Source organism: Miscanthus floridulus, chromosome 8 (assembly GCF_019320115.1).
Source record: "Miscanthus floridulus cultivar M001 chromosome 8, ASM1932011v1, whole genome shotgun sequence".
Lineage (NCBI taxonomy): Eukaryota > Viridiplantae > Streptophyta > Magnoliopsida > Poales > Poaceae > Miscanthus > Miscanthus floridulus.
The window spans coordinates 69,666,491-69,688,866 of NC_089587.1; the positions used below are offsets into that span (position 1 = coordinate 69,666,491).

Genomic DNA, 22,376 nt, shown 5'->3' on the forward strand with positions numbered 1-22,376 from the left:
TTGTAAATATTTATTTATATATATAAGAAAAGCAAAAAAGGAAACACGTCTCACTTGAGAAAATAAAAGAAGAGCTAAAGAAAGGCCCAGAAGACCCAGGTCTCTCCAGCCTCCAGGAAAGAGGAAAGAGGAAAAAGCAGGAAGCAAGAACAACTAAACAAGTGAACTTTACGCAGCAAAAGAAATCTGGACCATTGGATGCTAAATATAGTATATGCATATGATAAAAAGAACAAATAACCAGAAGTAAAACAGCATTTATTCATGCTCAAAGTAAAAGCATTTCTGTATACTTTACTATCTTATCTTGGTTCCTGTGTGTCTTATTGGGTTTCAATCTTAGCTACCACAAGTTTGCTTCGGCCTAAAGGATTTTGGTTAAGCTAAGGATAACTAGATAAGGGGCGTTTTGGGCACCCTTACAAAATAACTGAACACAGCCTGAGTTATCCAGCACATGAAAAAATGGGCTTTCTGATGGCAGTTTTCATGCGAGTTGTCAGAACTCTCAATTAGGCCAGAAAGAATTCTATGAAGACTGAACACATCAGTATTTCAAAGCTGCTTGTAGAGTTCAATTGCCACAGCGATGCATCTTTTAAATTGATGTATTTTCCTCCCTTGCAAGTTGTTATAACTCTTATACATCTTTATAGCTCTAATAGAAATAATTACTGGATGTGCCAAACTTTTTGAGTAATTGGCTTTACTCAGTGCTTTTGAAGAACATGACAGCACGCCATATTCACTAAATTAGTTACATTATTAGTCGTGGAGGGGGCCACAAAAGAAAACAAACTGCAGCACTTGCCTGGAGGTGACAGTTGTAACTATCTGAGAAATAGATAGTCTAACAAACAAAGAATAGTAGTTTTCTTTCTTCAAACAATTTTCAGCAGAAGAAACTGGATGAAATTCCGTTCCCTCGTATATATCCTGAAAATGGAAAACAAAGATTTTAGAACGGCCTGCTCCTACTGCACATTGCACAAAATTGGTTAACCACATAATATAACCTTAATAATGTCTTCAGAAATAACACCAGCAAATGAGCTACTGTCAGCTGTTCCACCAACACCAAGCATTCCAAGAGAAAGCCAGTTTAGCCATCCCTGGCTTGCCCCTGTCAACTGTTCATTGCTTCGAGGACTTCCTGGACTATGAGTATCTTTGGAAGATTTCACCAATGATTCCTGCCAATGATCAGTGAAGTGTTACCATAGATAACACCCAAAAAACAAGGCAAATACATTCTTATTAAACAAGAATAAAGGACTATGTCACCATGGTTATGCTGAAAAATGTGAAGGCTGAGCAACTAAAGATATATACCTTCCAATATTGCATGCATTAGATAAACATGATGTTAAGTTACATTCTACACCCAAAAATGTTACATACCCCTGGTTCAGTCTCACTTTAAGGAACATATACACGACATGCAATTTGATAGGCCTTAAAGGCAAGTGCCTTCAATCAGTTTTTTAAAGCAGCTCACAGCAGTTGCCTTCGAACAGTATGTACTAACAGGAAACTAAAGCCCCTTTGGAGAGCAAATATTTGCTTAGTTACAAGGATAACAAAAGTTCAAACACCATCAAACCATCTTAAATAGGTACTGCCCAGGACAAGTGTTGTACCAATCATGAATCATTGATGTTATATATGGATGTACAGTGGTAAAAATGCTTAGGTAAATACATTTTCAACATGACTAAACTGAATGAAATGTAATTCACAATCACCCTCAATGTTCTTCTAATAGAATCATCAACAACCTGCAGTTGTTGCTCTGCAATCGTTCTGTAGTTAAGTATGTCATCTATATCACATTCTTTGTCCATATTTTCCAACTCTTGTAGAATGTCTTCACTAACAATCTGAAAAACGGCAAACATTAGACAATGAAAAAATCATGAGAAGAATGATATGCAGAAACCATATTTATACGCACAAGGGAACAATCTACTGATTCAACAAAATCTAATTGACAAAATTCTCTAGAGAGAATTTCATCCATAAAGTTTTGTTTACTTCGAATAGGGAAATAATATCTACAGCATAATGAACTGAAATAAGCCCGAGAAGGGGTTTTATAGTGAGTGCGACCAAAATTCCAAATTAGATAAGATGGTTTCAATGTCAGAATCAGGTCTTTCAGCCAAACACAGCAGGGACAAATGGCAAGCTCATGTGCATATGACTTATGCGTAAACTTTAAAAATGTGGGAATCAGCAAGCGAAATTACAGCTACCCAGCCTTAAGCTTATTGTACACTTGCACTAAACTACAGCAATTGTTCATTGAGTTTACTTCGGATTCGGAAACATGAAAAATTTAAAGTTAACCAGGAAAAGGATACCTGTCCTTTCTGCAAAAGCTCCAATTTCATTCTATACAATTTGACATATCTTAGTAGGTGATTCCTGTCAAACATATAGAAAAGACACAACTAAAGGCTTCCATATAAATGTGTGTTATAATCCAATAACAAGGAAAGTGGTAGAAAAAACAATGCTGTATAAGCAAAAGACGTAAGTGTTGGTTCTACCTTAAGAAAGACCCAAAACAACAAAGTGCCAGTGCAACACAGCAACAGGAAAAAATGAGAGTACAAACAAGTGAACATGAATAAAGGGCGTACCCAGTGCAGAGAGCTCCCGCTCTGTGCGGGGTCTGGGGAAGGGTGTCAATGGCAAGCCTTACCCTCGTCTGTGCAATGCGAGGAGACCGCGACTCGAACCCGGGACCTTCCGGTCACAGGCGGTAAGACTCTACCGCTTGCACCAGGCCCGCCCTTCACAAGTGAACATGAATCATAAATTGAAAGTTTCTCGCAATTGTAATAAATCTAATTAAAATCCGTACGCTTATTTATAATTTTTATTTAAGGTCTTTTCTTCTGCTGATGGACTCAAATCAAGAGTGGTGTTTCTAGGGTTACAAAAGGAAAACAGGCCATCAATTTCAAACATCATCTATGAGAATTTTGGTTTGATATTCCTATCTGTCAGCAGATAGCTTACATGCTTTGTTTTAGTCTCCCCTGATGCTTGCTAACAGAAAAAGGGAAACTAAAACATATTCATTAAATAATTTAGTGCATTTGCTGTGATTGACAACCTAACCTTGACACAAAAGAAGATCATAAACCATATATTTTTCTTTATTGCTGTAACGAACAACTTCCAAGATCAAATTCACCATGCCTACATTACGCCATTCAACTAATACAGTATTTCTTCTCATTTCAAATGTCAGTGATCAAATTGAACATGGAAAATCAAGCTTACAGTCGCTGCTTCAAATAACGCCATCGCCATGAAGTTTTCTTCAGTCTTCTGCGAACATCTGCTAATACAGAATTCTGAGCATATTGCCACCACATTCTCTGCCAACCTTTACATCTCTTAGATATAGAGCTTTGAGATGGACGGTAACGACCATATCTGTGAAGTTATGGAATATTGTTAGACTTTGTTTGCTGCATCAGCAATTATGGGTAACTCAAAATCAATCCAATATTGACATTCAACAAATCAGAAACCCAATGAGTTCCAGATATTCAAAACGTGAGTCCCATTGTAAAAATATTGTTGTCAGAAACCTTTTCTTGGATGGTTACTCAGATGGTAGTGAGTATCTGCTACAAATTACATACCCTTATATCGTGGCAATTCTAACATATAAAAATAACAACCATATCCATTCAAAGGTAGAAGGATCAAGGGTGAGTGGAACAGAGAATGTCTTCAAGGCAGGAATAGTATCTTTTATGAAGAACAACAAAAGAAACTCATGATTTCCGTATAAAAATAAATGGTAATGCATTTAATAAGAAAATAGGATAGGGGGTTTTAGCCATCTAAATTAGAATAGCTTACTTTGTTCGCAAAGCACAGATAGTGAAGTAATCACAAAGATTTAAGATTTGTTGGAGCTGGATTTCATCAACAGATAGGGCCTACAGAAACAAGATGAAAAATTGAAAATATAAGCAGGTGATACTGAAGTTCTTCACTTATGATAAAATAAAATGTGCTGCTTATAAAATTACACATCTAGAGGAAGTTAAAAAAAAAACAAACCAATGCAGTTAGCTCTGCAGTCATGTCATACTGAGGGGTACCATCAAGCTTGGAAGCTTTGTTAGCCTACAATGAAGACATTATTGCATTAGATTAGATCAGGCTGGTCACATTCAGCAAAAAGGTAACTAAATAAATATGAGTAGTTAGAAAGCATTGGAAGCCTTATGAAGAAAACTGATGACAGTATCAACGTTGAAGAATGCACTTACAAGCACAGATACAGTCACACAAAATGGATTTACAAGATAATCATCCCTTGAGTGGCCATTTTCAAGAGCACCAACATGGCATAGGTCCTGTTGTTCTTCCAACTGATGACAATAAATTCCAACATCTGATATCTCTATTATCTTATTTACTTCATCTTGTCTTGACCTAGCCATCAATGAACTGCACAGAAAGACAATGAACATTAACATATTTAATACAAAATCAAATATGTTTGAATGAACTGCATGAAATGCTAAAATGTCTAAGCATACAAAGTATGTGGCAAGAATGTTTCTTGAAAATATGCAAGAGCAAATTTTAACGGCTTTGTAAGAACTTCCTAACAGTTTTCACAGTGTATTGCAAACCAGAAACATAAGTCTATTCATGCAGCTTTATCCGTAAATAAAATCAGGTATCTTAAGTGCTCCATACGCGAATTTTGAGCACCACAGGAACTCCAAAGGCAGAATTTTTGAGTTAAAAGTAAACTATTCTCATGCAGTTTTGGGCTCCTTCAAGAGTGGAGGCATTCATGTGAAATGATAGTTTCTTCAGTATGCTTCCATATTTAATTTAAGCTGGTAAAGTGGCAATATTTCCCAATGCATTGCAACACTAAGGCATCTTCACATAACTGCAAGCATTTCTCATTTTCCATTATTTCTTAGTAATCGCCTATGAGAACCGAGCAATAGCTCGGTTGGTAGTCTCCTGTCAAGGAGGCCACCCACCAGGGCTCAAACCAGGGTGCTAGTGAAATATAGGTACCTTCATGAAAACTGGTTTCAGTCAGCTTCCAGCTAGAGTTTGGCATTTCCATGGCGTCAACGCTTGTAACACAAATCTGGATCCCTAAACTTGTTAAGCGTGTCACCCGAGGTCCAAATCACCATAATCATCACAAACTTAACCTATGAGGCATGCAAACATGACACCTGATTGCACTATACATGACAATAATAACTAACGACGGCCATTAACACATAGTAGAGCATGGAACATCTCAGGCTCCATGGAAGAGTGCCACATATGTTATTTCTTGCTGATTGAGGTTATGGGCCTAGATCTGTATTTTAAAAACACATAGGACAACGCTGGACAAGTGTAAGGACCACCGGTGCACTTTTCTCTTCCAAAAATATTTTTTCTAAGCAAAACATGTACTTTTTTTTTGCGCATAAGCAAAACATGTCCTTCTAATCCTAACCTTCAGTGACAAATGATGACAAATAAGTTGTATACACAGAAGAGTGGATTTTTATCTAGAATAGTAGAAGTGTTTGTTTTTTTTCTCGAAAACGCAGGAGAACTGCGCTTCATTATATTTAGAAGATAGTAGAAGTGTTTGTTCTCAGTATATTGCTTCACTGCAGCTTCTAGAATAAAAGGAATGGAATGATTGGATGAACTCACATAGTAAAACTTTGCTTCTGGGTATCTGTTTGTATTGAGAGACTTGAGAATTCCAAACCAAATACGAAGTTCCCCTATTAACATTTCACCAAGAAAATAGGCATAAGTCAGAGTAGTCGACGGAATAAAAAGACAAAAAAAGGATAACACTTAAGGTCAGAATGTTAGATGTAGAAAATAGATGTGAAGTGTACTAAAACTAGGTTGCTGACAGATGTTATTTGAATTTTTTTTTTATTTCAAGCAACCCAATTACAATTTCAGAGATAGAGATAGAGATAGAGATGGAGAGAGAGAGAGAGAGAGAGAGAGAGAGAGAGAGAGAGAGAGAGAGAGATTTTGGATTCACTAGATCTATGAAGACTTGAGAGGGGTGCATGAAAAAGAAAATCAAAGGGACCTCTAACGCTAAGGTAATACAAATTAAATTCCGCAGTCATTGTGACATCAATGAAAAATGAGCTTGGGTATTTTTTGACCACCTTCATGGTAATTTTTTTTTTAGAAAAAAGGTTGAGATATCATTTTGAGGAAATAATAAAACCAAACTTGGACGACAACTGAAATAAAACCATGCACTGTTAGTCGCTGAATTCTCACTCTTGGTAGTAGGAGAATTCTTACTCTCATCGAGAGAGGATGACACTAGGAGTTGGGGCAATTTTCTTGTCTATTTCTCACACAAGCTCACACAAATGCCATACCAACCTGAGGGGTTGGGGTTACATATTTATAGGCTGCTAGCCAGCCAAGCATATGCCAAGATGCTAGTCTAAGATGCTAATATGCTGTCCTAGCTAAGATGTTGTCCTCTAGTCTAAGATGCTGTCCTCTAGTCTAAGATGCTGTCCTAAAAACAGAAAAACAGCCACAAGGACCATGTGAGCAACAACAGCCCCACAAAGACCAGCCACACATGACTTATCCATCATTCTCCCCCTAAGTCTTGTGCGTCGTCTTGTGGGAGAGTTGAACCATCCCGGTCCTGGAGCAGAGCTCAAGGAACTTGATCCTCCCAAGGGGCTTGGTGAGCAGGTCCGCAAGCTGGTCCTTGGTGTTGATGTAGTTCGCCTTGATGCTCCCTTCCTCCAAACAACCTCGGATGAAGTGGTACCTCACCCGGATGTGCTTGCTGCGTTCGTGGAACACGGGGTTCTTTGCCAGGGCCAGAGCGGACTTGCTGTCCACCCTGAGCTCCACCGCTCTAGTGTCTCTGCCGAGGAGATCACCAAGCAGTCGAGCGAGCCAGAGCGTCTGAGTCGAAGCGGTGGAGGCCGCTATGTACTCGGCCTCGCAGCTGGACAGGGCCACCACCTGCTGCTTGACCGACTGCCAGCTAACGAGGCACTTGCCGAGGAAGAAGAGGATCCCGCTCGTGCTCTTGCTGGTGTCGATGTCGCCGGCGTGGTCGCTGTCGCTGTACCCGACGAAGTGTGCCGCCCCAGGACACCTCGGGTAGTAGAGGCCGTGGTCGAGAGTCCCCGCAACGTAGCGGATGATCCTCTTCACAGCCTGCTGGTGCTCCGTCGTCGGTCGCTGCATGAACCGACTAACGTAGCCGACGGAGAATGCCAAGTCCGGCCGTGTGTGGGCGAGGTAGCGAAGGCTCCCCACAAGGCGCCGGTACTGTGTAGCGTCCACCTCCGTCGTGCTGTCGCGGCTCAGCTTCAGCCTCTCCTCCATCGGAGTGAGAGCTGGGTTGCAGTCGGTGAGCCCAGCTAGCTCAACGACGCGCTTGGCGTAGGCGGTCTGTCGAAGCGTGATCCCGGAGTCATCCTGGTGCACCTCGATTCCCAGGTAGAAGGAGAGAGGTCCCAGGTCACTCATCTGGAAGGTGGCCTTCATCTCTTCCTTGAATGCAGCCACCTCCGCATCCTTGGTGCCGGTGATCACCAAGTCGTCGACGTAGACACCCACCAGCAGGGCATTTCCTCCATTGCCCCGTCGATAGATGGCCGCCTCGTGCGGGCTTTGCTCGAAGCCCATCCCCTTTAGCGTGGAATCCAACTTGGCATTCCACGCCCTCGGTGCCTGCCGCAAGCCATAGAGGGCCTTGCGCAGGCGGAGCACCTTGCCCTCCTTGCCGGGGATCGCAAATCCCGGCGGCTGGTGCACCTAGACCTCCTCCTTCAAGTCGCCGTTAAGGAACGCCGACTTGACGTCCATGTGGTGAACACGCCAGCCCTCCTGGGCAGCTAGCGCAAGGAGGAGTCGCACGGACTCCATCCGTGCCACGGGAGCAAAAGCGTCGTCGAAGTCGACCCCCTCCTGCTGCACGAAACCTCGTGCCACCAAGCGAGCCTTGTGCTTGACGATGGCGCCGGCTTCATCCCTCTTCAACTTGTACACCCACTTAAGGGTGATCGCGCGGTGACCACGAGGAAGGTCAGCAAGCTTCCAGGTGCGGTTCTTCTCAACCGCATCCATCTCCAACTGCATCGCGGCACGCCATGCCGCGTGTCTCTCGGCCTCTGCAAACGACCGAGGCTCGCCGTCGTCACACGCAAGGTGCAACTGCGCCTCCAGGTCGTGAGGCACCGGTCCCGGCACCAGCTGGTCGCCGAGAAGGTTCTCCACCATACGGTACCGCAACGGCTCGCCGTCGTGGTACGCGTCGACGCGCTCCTCGTCGTGAGAGAGCGGAGTAGCGAGCTCAACCGGGCCATGCTCGACACGAGCTGGTGGTGGAGTAGACGTGCCCGGAGTGGTGCCTATCGGTGCTGGAGTGCGTGGCGTTGCCGGCTGTGGTGGAGCCGGCGAAGAGCTCATCGCAGCCGAGGTCCTGGCTGGAGAGCGTGGTGCTGTCGGAGTAGCAGGTGCCGGGGTCGGTGGAGGCTCGGAGACTGGGGTAGACGCGCTCGCCGAAGAAGAACTGCCTACTCCCCCAGCTCCCTCGAAGTGGACGTACTCGACAGTGAAGTCGTCGTACGTCGGAGCAGAGCCGTCGTCCACTGCCTTGTCCCACGCCCATCCTCGCCCTTCGTCGAACACAACGTCGCGCGCCGTGCGCACACGCTGTGTCTTCGGGTCGAGGATGCGGTAGGCCTTCGAGCCCTCCGCGTAGCCGATGAACACTCCCGGAGTGCTCCTGTCGTCGAGCTTGCTGATGTGGCCAAGCTCCTTGGCGAATGCGAGGCAGCCGAAGACCCGCAAGTGGGAGACCGCCGGCTTGCGCCCATGCCAAGCCTCGTACGGCGTCCTGCCGTCGAGCGCCTTGGTAGGCGAGCGGTTGAGGATGTAGACGACCGTCACCACCGCCTCTCCCCAGAAGATAGCCAGCATCCCCCTCTGCTTGAGGAGGGCCCGAGCCATCCCCACAACCGTCTGGTTGCGCCGCTCGACGACGCCGTTCTGCTGCGGGCTGTACGGCGCGGAGTAGTGGCGCTGAATGCCCTCGTCAGCGCAGTACGACGCGAATTCAGCCGCCGTTGTCGGTGCGCAGCACGCGCAGCTTGCGGCCGCACTCCGCCTCCGCAGCAGCCTGCGCGCGCCTGATGGCGTTCGCAGCCTCTCCCTTGCTGCCGAGGACCATCACCCACATGTAGCGGGAGAGGTCGTCGACGAGCAGCAGGAAGTAGCGTCGTCCTCCCGGTGTGGCCGGTGTCACCGGGCCACACAAGTCCCCGTGCACAAGCTCGAGCCTCTCCTTGGCTCGAAAGCTAGCCCGCTGTGGAAAGGGGAGTCGCCTCTGCTTCGTCAACACGCAGACGTCGCAGAGCTGCTCCACATGGTCGAGGCACGGCAGGCCTCGCACCATCTCCGTGGCACTGAGCCGCTTCAGGGCCTCAAAGTGAAGATGCCCGAAACGCTCGTGCCACTGCCACGCCTCGTCGTCCCGACGAGCAGCGAGACAGAGGGGTTGTGCCACCTGCACGTTAAGGACGTAGAGTCGATTTCCGCTTCTGGATACCTTGGCAAGAAGGCGACGACGACGATCCCAAATCCTCATGACTCCGTCCTCAACCACCACGCGCGAACCGTTCTCATCTAGCTGTCCCAAGCTGATGATGGAGTTCCTCAACGCGGGGATGTAGTAGACTCCGGTGAGCAGCCTGTGCTCACCAGACACGGCGGTGAAGATGATGGAGCCGACGCCCTTGATCTCCACGCCGGAGGCATCCCCAAACTTGACGGAGCCTCGGACGCTAGAGTCAAGCTCGGTGAAGAACTCCCGTTGACCGGTCATGTGATGGGTGGCGCCGGTGTCGAGGCACCACCTGTCAGTCTTGTCGTTGCCGGAGCTGTCGCCGAGGAGGGCGTGTGCTTTTGGCTCGTCAAGGTGGAGGAGAGCCGCTGCGGCCGGTGCCGCTGGAGGTAGCTCGATGCTGGCATGTGCCATGAACAGAGCCGGCTCCTCCTCCTCCGCCTGTGCGACGTGGGCCTGGCCGCGTCGTGGCTGTCGACAGTCCTTGGCCCAATGGCCAAGCTGGCCGCAGTTGCGGCAGGCGTCGTCTCGTGCCGGCTTGTGCCTGCCGGCGGCGCCGCCCTGGCCGCCTCCGCGGGCATCACCCTCGGCACGTCCTCGCGCCCCGGCCTGGGCGTCTCTGCGCGTCTTGCGTGGCTTGCCACGCTTGCGGCCGCCTGTCGCGGAAGAAGGCTCCCCCTTCCTCCGGTCACCTTGGCTGGCAAGCCACTACTCCCGAGTGAGGAGAAGCTTCCCGCCAGTGGTGATGGGCCCTGAGAGGGACTGTGGCTCATCGCTGTCGACGACCTTGAGGCGACCTATCGCCTCCTCGATCGACATCGTGGAGAGATCCAGCAGAGACTCGATCGAGCGAGCCATCTGCTTGTACTTCTCGGGGACGCAGCGGAAGAGCTTTTCGACAGCTCTCTCCTCACCGTAAGTGTCGTCGCCGAACTGCACCATCTTCTGCAACAGAGTGTTGAGACGGAGAGCAAAGTCATCAACGTCCTCACCTGGCTTGAAGGTCAGGTTCTCCCACTCCTTGCGAAGTGCCTGCAGTGTGGACTTGCGGGCGCGGTCGCTGCCGATGCGTGCCGCAGCGATGGCGTCCCAAGCCTCCTTGGCAGTCCGCTTGCTGGTAAGCGAGAACTGCATCTCGAGCGGGACTGCAGCGATGAGAGCATCCAGCGCCCGTCGATCTAGGTCGTAGTCGACGTCGCCATACCGGACTGCCTCCCGCATGTGCCGCACCTGGAGCTTTACCCTCATCACCGTAGCCCACTCGACGTAGTTGGTCTTGGTGAGGGTAGGCCACCCACCGCCGGGACCGACGTCCCTGACAACAGCCTGGAGCCCGTGGTAACCACGGTACCGATCCAGGGAGAGAGCCACGCTGCCTGTGAAGGCCGCGCTCTCCATCGACCCGTCGGTACCGATCCGGGGAGAGAGAGCCACGCTGCCTGTGAAGGCCGCGCTCTCCATCGACCCGTCCGCCACCGTTGCCGTGCGCGCCTCCTCCAGGAGCGCCGCCGCCGTGCGCGCCTCCGTCCGCGCCTGTCTGGGCTGCCGCCGCGCTCGTGGGCGTGCGCGGCTGCCCCAGGAGCGCCACCGCCGTGCGCGCCTCCTCCAGGAGCGCCGCCAGCGCGTCCGCGCCTGTCTGGGCTGCCGCCACGCTCGTGGACGTGCGCGGCTGCCCACTGCGCCGCCCGCGCTCGCGCTGCCTCCCTCTCTAGCAGCTCGAGGTCTGCGTCGGCGGTGTCGTCAGCGGAAATGGAGCTGCCGATGCTGCCGCGCAGAGCCTCGACCTCCGCCGCCGCCGCACGCGCTGCATTCGCCGCCGCCGCTGCTTCCGCCTCCGCTCTGGCTGCTGCCAGCTCCGCCGCTGCCAGCCTCGACGCCCTTGCCGCCGCCGCAGCGGTCTCTGCCGCCGCTCGCTCGCGTTCCTCTGCCGCGGCAAGTTCGGCCTCCTGCCCACGCCGCGTGCTCGAGGCGACCGAGCGCTGAGACTGCCCTGCGGACATGACGCGCTACCGGGGGGCTGCTGTGTGGGGAGGGGGCTACTTCAGACGAGCTGGGAGAGGAGTGAACAGGAGCGGCCGGAGGAGCTGCTGCTGCCAACAGCTGGGGCTGTTGTGGGGCTGGGAGAGAAGATGAGCAAGAGATGCTCAGGCTACAGGATAATACGGCTCCGATACCACTTGTTAGTCGCTGAATTCTCACTCTTGGTAGTAGGAGAATTCTTACTCTCATCGAGAGAGGATGACACTAGCAGTTGGGGCAATTTTCTTGTCTATTTCTCACACAAGCTCACACAAATGCCATACCAACCTGAGGGGTTGGGGTTACATATTTATAGGCTGCTAGCCAGCCAAGCATATGCCAAGATGCTAGTCTAAGATGCTAGTCTAAGATGCTAATATGCTGTCCTAGCTAAGATGCTGTCCTCTAGTCTAAGATGCTGTCCTCTAAGATGCTGTCCTCTAGTCTAAGATGCTGTCCTAAAAACAGAAAAACAGCCACAAGGACCATGTGAGCAACAACAGCCCCACAAAGACCAGCCACACATGACTTATCCATCATGCACAACACTGAATAACAAAACGAAATTATACAGACACTAAATAGCAGAAATTGGAAAAATAAAAAAGAGATATACTTGAACGTTGTGGGTATCCATGTACACAATATGAACATTTTGCATAGAAACTTGGATACTGTCCAGTATCTGCCATCATAAATCAAACAAAAGTGATAAAATAACCTATGTTTCAGCACAACCTTCAAAACTACTGATCTTTAAATGAAATAATGCAAGTTTGTTACCTTTGATGATATGTAGGACAAAAACGACTGTCCCGTTTGGTTATCTAGAAGTCAAAAGAATAGGGAACACCATGAATAGTGTAAACTGCATAACTCTTCTGAACACACATGAGATGAGACTTGCAGCAATTACGTTACATTATGATAAGTTCGAGTACAAGAAACATGTTAGCAAGTGATCACATAGAGTATATCATGGGAAATCTTCAAATCATTTTTCATGAAGGTTCTTTGATAAACACATCTTACACACATACTTAGTATATATAACATGAAAACTTGTGAGGCTTTGTCTAAGCTACAAGTTCAGTGACACTTTGTATTCAACAGAATATAAAAGGCACGTGGTAAAACAAAATAAGTCAAAATAAAAAATGGTGACAACACGAAACCTAAAGTCACCACTAGATGACACAACTGAAGTTGTTGAGCTAGCAGTGAAGTAAATTATAAAGATAAAGTGACCTTTGAGATTTATTAAACCAACAAAAGGGTACTTCGATTGAGGATAAAGAGATGGCTCAAGAGTTAGGATACGAAGGAAGGTTAATCCTAACCCTTCGTGTTTTTTCAGTTGACGGTTAGAACTACCCCACTGACATATCCCAGTCCTAGTCCCCTATCACTAATCAATAAATTCAAAAAGCCTGTAAGGAAAATGGGTGTGCAGGCTGACCTGTAACTCTTCTAGAAAATTTAGCAAGCTCAATGGCATTAAGTTTAGCCAACTTTCCAGCCAGTTCTCTCTTGTCCAGAGAATCTGAGCTCCACTGATAAAGAACCAAAGAATGTATTTGGTCAGAAGGGTGGAAACACATATATTTGATTTGACAAAGTAAATTGAGCACTGTAATATGAACAAATTCAATGACATGCCTCAGAATCCTCCCTTGGGCATGCGCAAACAAAGACATCTTCTATGACAATAATGATAGGGTCCCATCCAAGCTTCTTCCAAGGAATCCGGATGCTTAGCTTCCCAATTCGTCCTGTAAAGCAGTAGAACAGAACTAAAAGTTTACAACCATGCAATGGTTCACAGACAGGAAAATCAGTACAGTTGGATTAAAAAATCGATACCATTCTTCAGCGCGAATGGCAGCTGCAGGTAGTCAAAGGCTTCCAAAATCAGCTCTACATTTTCGAGCAGTATTTCTTCTGCAGATCAGTGGGCACCAGAAACATAATCACAATCAGATAGATAGTAGGTTCCGCATGAGTATTAACACTACGAGTAATTACTTAGCAATTCAATGCATAGCATCCAGTAGTAACGGAAAGCCGAAATAACCGTGACCCTTAACAATGCGCAAACTGACACATAAAACCCAAAAACTACACTGATCAGGCAAGAGCACTACACTGACGAAAGCCCAAAAGAGGCAACACCGCACGCAGCCACAGAACTCCAAAACTAATGCTGCGGTAACAGGATAGGCACGAATTACAGCGCGGCGGAGTTGAGACAGCCGCCAGTTCGCGCGCGGTTGGGCAAAAGCGGCGCTAGAGAGAGCGGAGGGGGAGGGAATCGAGGACTGACCCTTCCAGATGCCGATCTTAAGCTGCTCCTTCTGGATGCCCTTGACATAGCGGCGGAGGAGGCCGTCGAGCACCTGGCTCACCACCCCCTCGAACATGGCGCCGGCGGTCGAGACACCCTAGGGAGCCCGCGCTCCCATGTAGCGGGAGGAGTAGGTTGGACACGGCGGAAGGATGGAGCGGAGCGTAGGGTGACGAGGAGACGGAGGAGGGGGCAAGGGAAGGAGGCGAGCGGTGGATGGAGAGGTCGGGTGGCGCCGCCGGGGCCGGGGCTTTTTCAGTTCCGTTTGCTTGGAGAAGGCGGCGGACGCCGGAGGCGACGGCGATTCGTGTCGCCCCTGGCCTCTGCTGCTTGGCCTCCGTGGACGAGTCGTAATGCCACGTGTGTGAGTACACCGACATGTACCGTATTTTCGTATTCGTGTATTTACAACATCTTTTGATAATTTGATTTAATTCATTTGTGATGACGTATTTCGATGTATATCTCTATGTGGCTGCACATGTACTCGTATTCAGCCGTCAGCATGTATTCCCATCTAAAAAAGATGTACTCAGCCTGTGTCCGCAATTTTGTTTCAACACATATGGGAAAAAAAATCTCAACGTCATCTTTTGCGTATATCGAGAAAAAAATCTCAACGTCATGGTATACTTTACTTGAGAAAAAGTTGTGATCGAAAAAAGAAACACACATTGGAGGTAGAGCTACGTATTCTGGCAGGAAGCTTTCCATTTCTCTTCGTTTCCGTGAGAAAAACCTGATCCTCCACTCAGAATCACACAAATCTAGAGAACTCTGACAGACGAATTCTTCAGAGATCAACCAGTCTATCAATATCACGACAAGCATGCAGTTAGTTCGCGAAATAAATTTTTTTGATATCACATCGGATGTTTCGGGGATATCGGAAGGGGTTTTCGGATACTAATAAAAAAACTAATTACATAGCTCGTCTAAAAACTGCGAGACGAATTTATTAAGCCTAATTAATCCATCATTAGCACATGTTAGCTACTGTAGCACTTATGGCTAATCATGGACTAATTAGTCTTAAAACATTCGTCTCGCGATTTCCAACCAAACTATGCAATTAGTTTTTTTTTTCTATATTTAATACTCCATACATGTGCCGCAAGATTCGATGTGATAGTTTAGGGTGAAAATTTTTTGGAACGAAACCAGGCCTAACTTCAGTTATTAGACTCAATTGCAGGTTGTACTCCTCATTTTCTACCCAGTATCCGCACACAAACTGGCCAGGAAACGGTGGCATTGCTGCACATCTGAAAAAACTGAGCCATTGCATACAGGTTCATCTCCGCATATTTACTTACAGTTACAGGGCCCTACAGGAAAAAAAAATGGTGCGACAATGATCCGCCAACTATTGGCTGTCAAAAGTCAAAACTGTGCGTGTCCTTCAGCTCCAAGGCCTTCCCAACATCGTCGATGCACCTCTGTCATCCTCTCCACAGGATTGCAGATGCCAGTGCAGTTCCAGTCGAAGGACGCCGCACATGGGTTCCCGGCCTGCGCTTTCCATTCGCAGTCTGCAAGATCATCAAAGATGGGACATGAAATGTGTGCAGATTATAGTGAGAAGTGAGAACAATTAGCTGAAGAGGTTAGCGGCATATTTATGAAAGGTAAATAGGTGTTAAACACTCATATAATGATCTGGAATGTTAAACACTCACATAATGCGTTCATAAGGTTCCCTTAAGGTGCATCTGGAAGCATGCATATAATGATCAGAGCTGGCAGTGATGATTGATCAGGTACAGAGAGTACATTCATAGACGAAGAATAGTACCAATTACAGCAACAGTGAAGTGAAAAGGACAGAACCATGGCATCGAGGGACCAACAGACAAGAAGCTCATTGCTTTAGAAGGTCAACAAGGAGTACACTCACAATGGCAGGAAAAAATTTCCAAGCGGCATTAAAATTATCGTATCTCGAGTTTGTTCAAAAGTAATCATCTACCGCTCAGTGTTGGTAGCCTTCACATAAATGAAACATTCAATTTCAGGCTCCACTGTTGCCCAAGGTGGCCGCCTAGACCATAGGCGTCGCTTAGGTACTAGGCGGTAGGCGCCACCGTCCTGCCTAGCCTGTTCAATCCCCATTGGTGATAGATGCTGGTGTGCCTACCACCTGGTGCTTAAGAGCGGCAGCAAATGATCAGGGGTCTTGGATTGTATTGGTGTGATTGTTGTTGAACACCAATTTGTCAACTATGAGCATGTCTGGTTAAAGTATGGGACCATTGCTGGTAAGCAGAGGACATTGCTGGTAAACAGAGGACACAAAGCTGGAGAAAGCAAGTTTTGACTAACAAAAAGTGCAGTTGTTACACATTTCATATCAATCTTTTCCTACTAAAAACTTTCGGGTTTCATCTCCATTAGAAGGCTAGATTTAACGTTGGCTCGCCACGCCTAACACAACCCTCCTCCTTTACCAGGGCTTGGGACCTGCTATGTTGAGACAACATAGGCGGAGTTCGGAACGATGATATACGTGATAGATTAGGGGTAGCACCAATTGAAGAGAAGCTTGTCCAACACCGGTTGAGATGGTTTGGACATGTCCAACGGAGACCTCCAGAGGCACCGGTGCGTAGTGGAATCCTAGGCCAGGATAGTAACGTGAAGAGAGGCAGAGGAAGACCGAAGTTGACTTGGGTAGAGGCAATAAAAGAAGACTTGAAAGGATGGAATATACCTAAAGACTTAGCCTTAGATAGGAGTGCTTGGAAGACAGCTATTCACGTGCCTGAACCTTGATTGCTTCTGCTGGGTTTCAACTCTAGCCTACCCCAACTTGTTTGGGACTTAAATGCTTTGTTGTTGTTGTTGTTGTTGTTGTTGTTGTTGTTGCTGCTTTTCCTACTAAAAACTACAAAATTAGCACAACTAAATAGTACAGTAAAGCAACTAACTTCAAGTTTAAGCAAAATCATGCCACTATCCCAATGAGCATGGAGTAATTAACTAGATGGTACAGGAGTAAACATCAAAGAAGCATGGAAATTTGAGTGTAAATGGAGACGCCAACCTGGGGGAGTACCACAGCAAAGGCTTCTCTCATCAACATGCTCAACTTCCAACCCAATCAACCAAGCGCCAAATGATACATCTTCGTTTGAATACTTGTGTAGGATATGCCTGAAAGTGGTGTTCAGAAAATATGAAATAAACAGTTTGGTCAGTCTGATCTATAGGATTCCCACCATCATTTAAACTCACCGGTTTGCTGATATGTAAGTTGCCAAATCCCTGGTTACAGCATACAGCTGCCGTGTTGCATGCCTAAAGTAGTTGTTACCCTCAGTCCCAAACTTCCAATGATCTGGCTCATAATACTTGGAGTCACTGTTAACATTAGACAGGAACTTTATTATGTCATTTCTGAAAACAAATGTTGGTAAGATGAAATTAGCTGTTTGGGATTTTCTAGCAAGAAATGTCCTTATAATTAGTAAATGTGGAAGTGCGATCTCAACTGCTATGTTATGGAGATGAATCACTTTTGTAAATAAAATCCATAAAATATGGAAAAGAAAGTCTGCAAATATGGAGCATTACTTTTTAGCAATAACGGGTCCAGATTTCATGCAGCCAATGTACACCCGAGGTTTCGTCCTGTGTCGCGCCAAAATCGATCTGGTGATACCTGTATTGAAAGAGCCCCCCAATCACAGTGTGATGCATCGTCACTATACTTGATTGATCAAAGTTGAAAGGGTCCCGTCTTTGCATACCAATGTTGACATGAACATTATCATCAGCTTTTACATAGAAATCAGCGTCCCACATGGTAAGAGCAGTGGAAAGAAACATCTGAATCTTCATAGGGAGCCCTCCATAGCCTTCCACATGATTCTGTATAGGATGATTAATGTTGCAAACACATCAGTGCTGGCTGACTGGCAATCACTGATCAAAGAAAAGGGGAAAAGTTGAAACTAATCAACTGAACCGAACATACAATTCTCAAGATATCATTGTAGTCTTTATCTTCTGCATCAATTGCACGGTCGACCTCATTGTCCGGGTTTGGATATGCACTACAAGAAAGAATCCCCAGATTTCAGGAACATAGTACTAAAGAAGAACATTGCGTCACCGTTTGTTTTTATCTCCAACTCAAAAGAAGTCCATACCTGCGTCCAATAACAAAACGGATAGCAACGCCCTTCTCTTCCAATCCTCGCAACTGATCACCTAAAAACGTTCAATATTTTTACATATGAAAAAAAATGAAAAAAAGGCTCCACGGTACAAAATGACAGGAAAAGGCATCTCTACCTTGCGGCATCCATGTCTGCCTTATTGAATCTCTCCGCTTCCGGTTCGCAAACGTGGTGAAAACGCCCATCACAAAAGACATCCTATGCCGCGCAGTTCCCTGGTCGCCCTCCGAGTCACCTGGTGACATGCCCTGGCTCATCGCCTGGGCGGCTCTAGCCGCAGCCAGGCGCATCTCGATGTCAGATATCGTCTTATCCAACGCCCTGTGATTGAAACACCAGGATGCTATAACAAACCCGTATTGAACCAAAGGTAGATTCAGGAACTGAAGAAGCTTGTGGTATTACATGATGACTTCGCGCGTCTGCGACACTTGGTTCAACGCGGCCCTCGAGTGGTCAAAGCCTGCCTGGAAAATTGGAGGCCAACAAATGTCTGAATGCGCTTCCATAGGAACACTCTCAGGGACAGTGGCGGAGCCACAGGGTATGCCGGGTATGCACCGGCATACCCTGCGAGACCGACGGCAACTAGTTTCGGTAGTTGTATGTATACGTCGTATTCGTAAAAAAACAAAAAATATCATCACGGGAGGACGGGAGGCCCATCTGATGTGGCCCACGCGGCAATAGACAATTCCAGACGTCTACTAGGTACACGATGTTTCCGGTTCCTAATTAATTAATCTATAATCTGGACCAGAAAACGGAGGACAGGCACGTCGCCTAACGGCTGACCCCTAATGCACAGATGCCCTGGTGCCCTGCCGCAGTGCCGCTGCCGCCCTGGATGCTGGATTGGATCGGAGGCTCGCTGTCCATGTCTCATCTCATCTGTAGTCTGCACGGCGGCCACAGCAGTAAGGCTTACCGTCTTGATTCGCTATTTCATTTAGGTAAAATTTAATCTTTGCTCTTTGGTTTCTTTTACTCTTCATCTTTCTACAGAAAATTGTCGTTTATTTTTCATAGCTATTTGCTAACATTACAAATAGCAAATTGTTTAATTATTTGGCAATGTGTTTTTTTAATATTTATGTAGTTATTATGAAAAGAAACTCAGATACTGCATCTCTTTATTTGAAGTGCTTTACCAACATATGTAGGGCAGTAAAAAAATGGAATTTAACCCGTTCATGCTTACTATAACTAGTTATTTCGGTTTTCTATTCGCTGCTTTAACTACAACACTGGCTCTATTTATTGGCTTGCTTATTTGAAATGAATTGAATGAATAGAAGGATCTTTCTTTTGGATTGGATTCCTGGTATTCTAGACTTTTAACTATCAGTATGCCTTTTTTAATTATTTATATTGTAAAGCGTTGAATAAAATAGCTAGAAAAATAGCATTATAAGTCAGTGGTACTCTTTATGCCTATATTTCAATTATCAGTATGACTTTTGAACTATTTATATTGTATTTAGTGGATGGTTTCAACTTAATCCATGAATTTAAGCCTTATCGTGTTACTTAGTGTATATATACCAAATCACGTTGTCAATTTTATAATTATTACTGAATTGCTATAATAGATTTACCGAATTGGATATGAAAATTTTTGGATGGCATACCCTAAACTAAAATCATGTATTCGCCACTGCTCAGGGAATGCAAGGGAAAATTCGCATTACCTTGTCTGGGCAACCGGGATGCTCAGGAACAGCCCAGTACCTGCAATAAGCACACAAATGTAGACCAATTACCACCACTCCCCGAGACCTTGAAACCGACGAGCATTGCCTCAGGACTAGATTGCGGCAGGCAGGCAAAAGCAACGGGGCGAGGGGCCGGAGGCGGGCGGATTTGGGGTGGGGTGGGGGGGGGGAGAAGGCGTACGGACCTGTTGACGACGCAGACGCCGAGGAGGAAGCAGGCGGCGCAGAGCGCGGCCACACACCGCGTGGGCACGCGCGCCGGCGAACCCTTGTGCGGCCTCAGCGCCGCCGCAGCCATCATCGTGGCTGGCCACCTCGTATGCCTTCTCGTTCGAAAGGGAGGAGGGGGAAAGCGCCCCAGGCGGCCAGGTCCGCGTGAGAGCTCTGCCTTCGACTGCTAGCTGCAATCGCTGCCAACGAAGTGGCGCTCACAGTTGCTACTACGTGGACTCGGTCCACCTTATATCCCCCTGCTCCTCCGTGGTTTAAAAGAGATTGGATCACTTTTTGCATTTCTTTGATAAAAAAAGATTGTAGTACATGCTGCTTTTTTGGGCTGGTGCCATTATGTTGTAATTTTAATGCTACCAACTAACTTATGAGTGCTCATTAAGTAATATAAATATAGAATAAAATTTGGTACTCTTTCCATTCTAAATTAAACCCACTTCTAGAGTCGTCCTAAATCAAACTATTTTTAGTTATATATTACTAAATTTTTAGAAAATAGCAACAATTGTTATGACATCAATTAGTATCACTAAATACATCATGAAATATATTTTTATAATGTTTTGTTTAATATGTAAAGTTAGTTAAACTTAAGATATTTTGACTTACTATGATTCTAGATATTGATTTATTTTGGGATGGAAAAAGTACTTTATCAATAACTATAATGTTTTTCAGTGTCTAATAAATATGTGGCACACAAAGAATTTAATTTAAAGAAATAAGTAAGGCTTGGTATTTATCTACCTCGAAAATATGTTGACCTTCACGGATGTAATTGAAGTATTTTTAATTAATTTATAAGTGTTCCAAGTGAGGGTGTATGATCTCTAGTTGGCCTAGAGGAAGGTGAATAGGTCTGTCAAAACAAAAACTTAAACTTTTACAAATTCACCTTGCGGCACTGCTGCTCTGGAGAGCGGCACTGTCGGACCAGAACAGCGGCACTGCCGCACCTGCAGACAACTTTGAGTCACAGTTCAAAATCCGTGAACGAAAACTTAGATCGGAGAAATTTTCTAGTTTAGTGCAGGTATGATAATCACATATCAAGAGTTAGAAGTGATAGAAACACCACACACAAGTAGATCGACTAAAAACTCTGCAAATCACCTCAACCACAATATGTTATACAAGTAATGTAAATCAAGCATAAGTGACACAATGATTTGTCCCGTGGTTCGGCTCACCACCAAGGCTTGCCTACCTCCACGTTGTTGAGGTTAGCCACTAAGGCTTAGAATTTTCTAGCTCTTTCTCGTTCTCAAGTCAAGAGACTTTACTATTGAGATGAGAGGTGAGTTTACTAGCTTCAAGAGATGGCTACAAACCTTTTGGGGCTACCACATAAGTTGGCAAGCTCCACGGGCGACGCTCTAACCGGATAGGAGCCAAGCTCTAAGAATAACAAACACAACCGCCGACCAAAACGTGAACTAAGTGCTCTTTAGAGTTGGAAAATCAATGGAGCTGCTCTCTAATCAAGTTTAGGACACTTTTTCTCAAGGATTGATAGAGAAATCAATGAATTTGCTTGAGGGCTTGAGATCAACAATGGAGGGAGAGAGAGAGTTCCTGCTCTGCTTTGGACGTGCTCAAGTAAGGAAGAAGAGACAGGTGACCGTTGGAAAGGAAGGGGAAAGGTATATATATATACCCCCAGCCCCCAACGGTCACTTAAATCGCAGATAACCGTTGGGGAGAAAAGGGAAAGGTATATATATACCCCCAGCCCACAACGATCACCGCACCCAAGGGGTTGGGCGAGACGAAGCCCGTAGCCTCGAGATAGGGTGAGACGGAGCCCGGGGCCTAGAGGTCGGGCGAGACAGAGCCCGCGACCTTGGGGTCAGGCGACACAGATCCCACAACCTTGGGGTTGGGTGAGACGGATCCCGCACCAAGAGGTCGGGTGAGACAGATCCCGCGACCAAGGGGTTGGGCGAGACGGATCCCACGACCAAGGGGTTGGGTGAGATGGATCCTGCACCCAAGGGGTCGGACGAGACCGTTTAATACGTCTCGAGCCATCCGGAAAAGTCAGCATGGACACTAACTTCCTTGTGCCGCGACTCAAGTGCGTCAGTGCCTCTCTTCAAGTGCGACAGTGCCGCACCACGCAAGACAACAAGGGTAATAGTGAAGTGTAGACTATCTTGGCTGTGAATCTGAGGATGCTTATGGTTGTTAGAGCACTTGGTAGCATATATTAGCTTAAGCATTGTATCTCCCTTTATAGTACG

General features: G+C 46.5%; 2 protein-coding genes across 8 annotated transcripts in view; both read right to left on the bottom strand.

Moving 5' to 3' along the window:
* Positions 1-14,372, bottom strand: part of LOC136476625 (uncharacterized) — a 37,484-nt gene extending 23,112 nt beyond the window's left edge. The window contains exons 1-15 of one of the 7 annotated variants that reach the window (XM_066474542.1): positions 13,986-14,366; positions 13,526-13,603; positions 13,322-13,434; positions 13,122-13,215; positions 12,446-12,489; positions 12,279-12,347; positions 5,719-5,792; positions 4,302-4,482; positions 4,090-4,155; positions 3,886-3,965; positions 3,295-3,450; positions 2,364-2,427; positions 1,779-1,880; positions 1,017-1,193; positions 812-936 (exon numbers count right to left, since the gene is read on the bottom strand). In XM_066474542.1, coding sequence (XP_066330639.1) covers positions 812-936; positions 1,017-1,193; positions 1,779-1,880; positions 2,364-2,427; positions 3,295-3,450; positions 3,886-3,965; positions 4,090-4,155; positions 4,302-4,482; positions 5,719-5,792; positions 12,279-12,347; positions 12,446-12,489; positions 13,122-13,215; positions 13,322-13,434; positions 13,526-13,603; positions 13,986-14,082 — 1,520 coding nt within the window. In that variant the 5' untranslated portion in view covers positions 14,083-14,366. Of the gene's footprint in view, positions 1-811; positions 937-1,016; positions 1,194-1,745; positions 1,881-2,363; positions 2,428-2,645; positions 2,778-3,294; positions 3,451-3,885; positions 3,966-4,089; positions 4,156-4,301; positions 4,483-5,073; positions 5,150-5,718; positions 5,793-12,278; positions 12,348-12,445; positions 12,490-13,121; positions 13,216-13,321; positions 13,435-13,525; positions 13,604-13,985 lie in introns of those variants that run through there. The other 6 variants (XM_066474541.1, XM_066474544.1, XM_066474546.1 and 3 more) reach the window with 6 other exon arrangements.
* Positions 14,373-15,198: 826 nt separating this feature from the next.
* Positions 15,199-20,333, bottom strand: LOC136476627 (beta-1,6-galactosyltransferase GALT31A-like). Its single transcript, XM_066474549.1, has 11 exons — positions 20,088-20,333; positions 19,879-19,918; positions 18,593-18,654; positions 18,303-18,508; positions 18,158-18,218; positions 17,983-18,061; positions 17,756-17,876; positions 17,580-17,667; positions 17,241-17,366; positions 17,050-17,159; positions 15,199-15,538 (listed from the first exon to the last, which is right to left on the bottom strand). The coding sequence occupies exons 1-11, from the start codon at positions 20,201-20,203 to the stop codon at positions 15,390-15,392; spliced, it is 1,158 nt and encodes a 385-aa protein (XP_066330646.1). The 5' UTR covers positions 20,204-20,333; the 3' UTR covers positions 15,199-15,389.
* Between the last annotated feature and the right edge of the window lie 2,043 nt (positions 20,334-22,376).

Excerpts from the sequence above, each read along its gene's own strand:
- LOC136476627 (XM_066474549.1), bottom strand. The coding sequence starts at position 20,203 with ATGATGGCTGCGGCGGCGCTGAGGCCGCACAAGGGTTCGCCGGCGCGC. Across the intron at positions 18,062-18,157 it reads CGTTTTGTTATTGGACGCAG|TGCATATCCAAACCCGGACA; the intron begins GTATGGACTTCT and ends TCTTTCTTGTAG. Across the intron at positions 17,668-17,755 it reads TAATGTTCATGTCAACATTG|GTATCACCAGATCGATTTTG; the intron begins GTATGCAAAGAC and ends CTTTCAATACAG.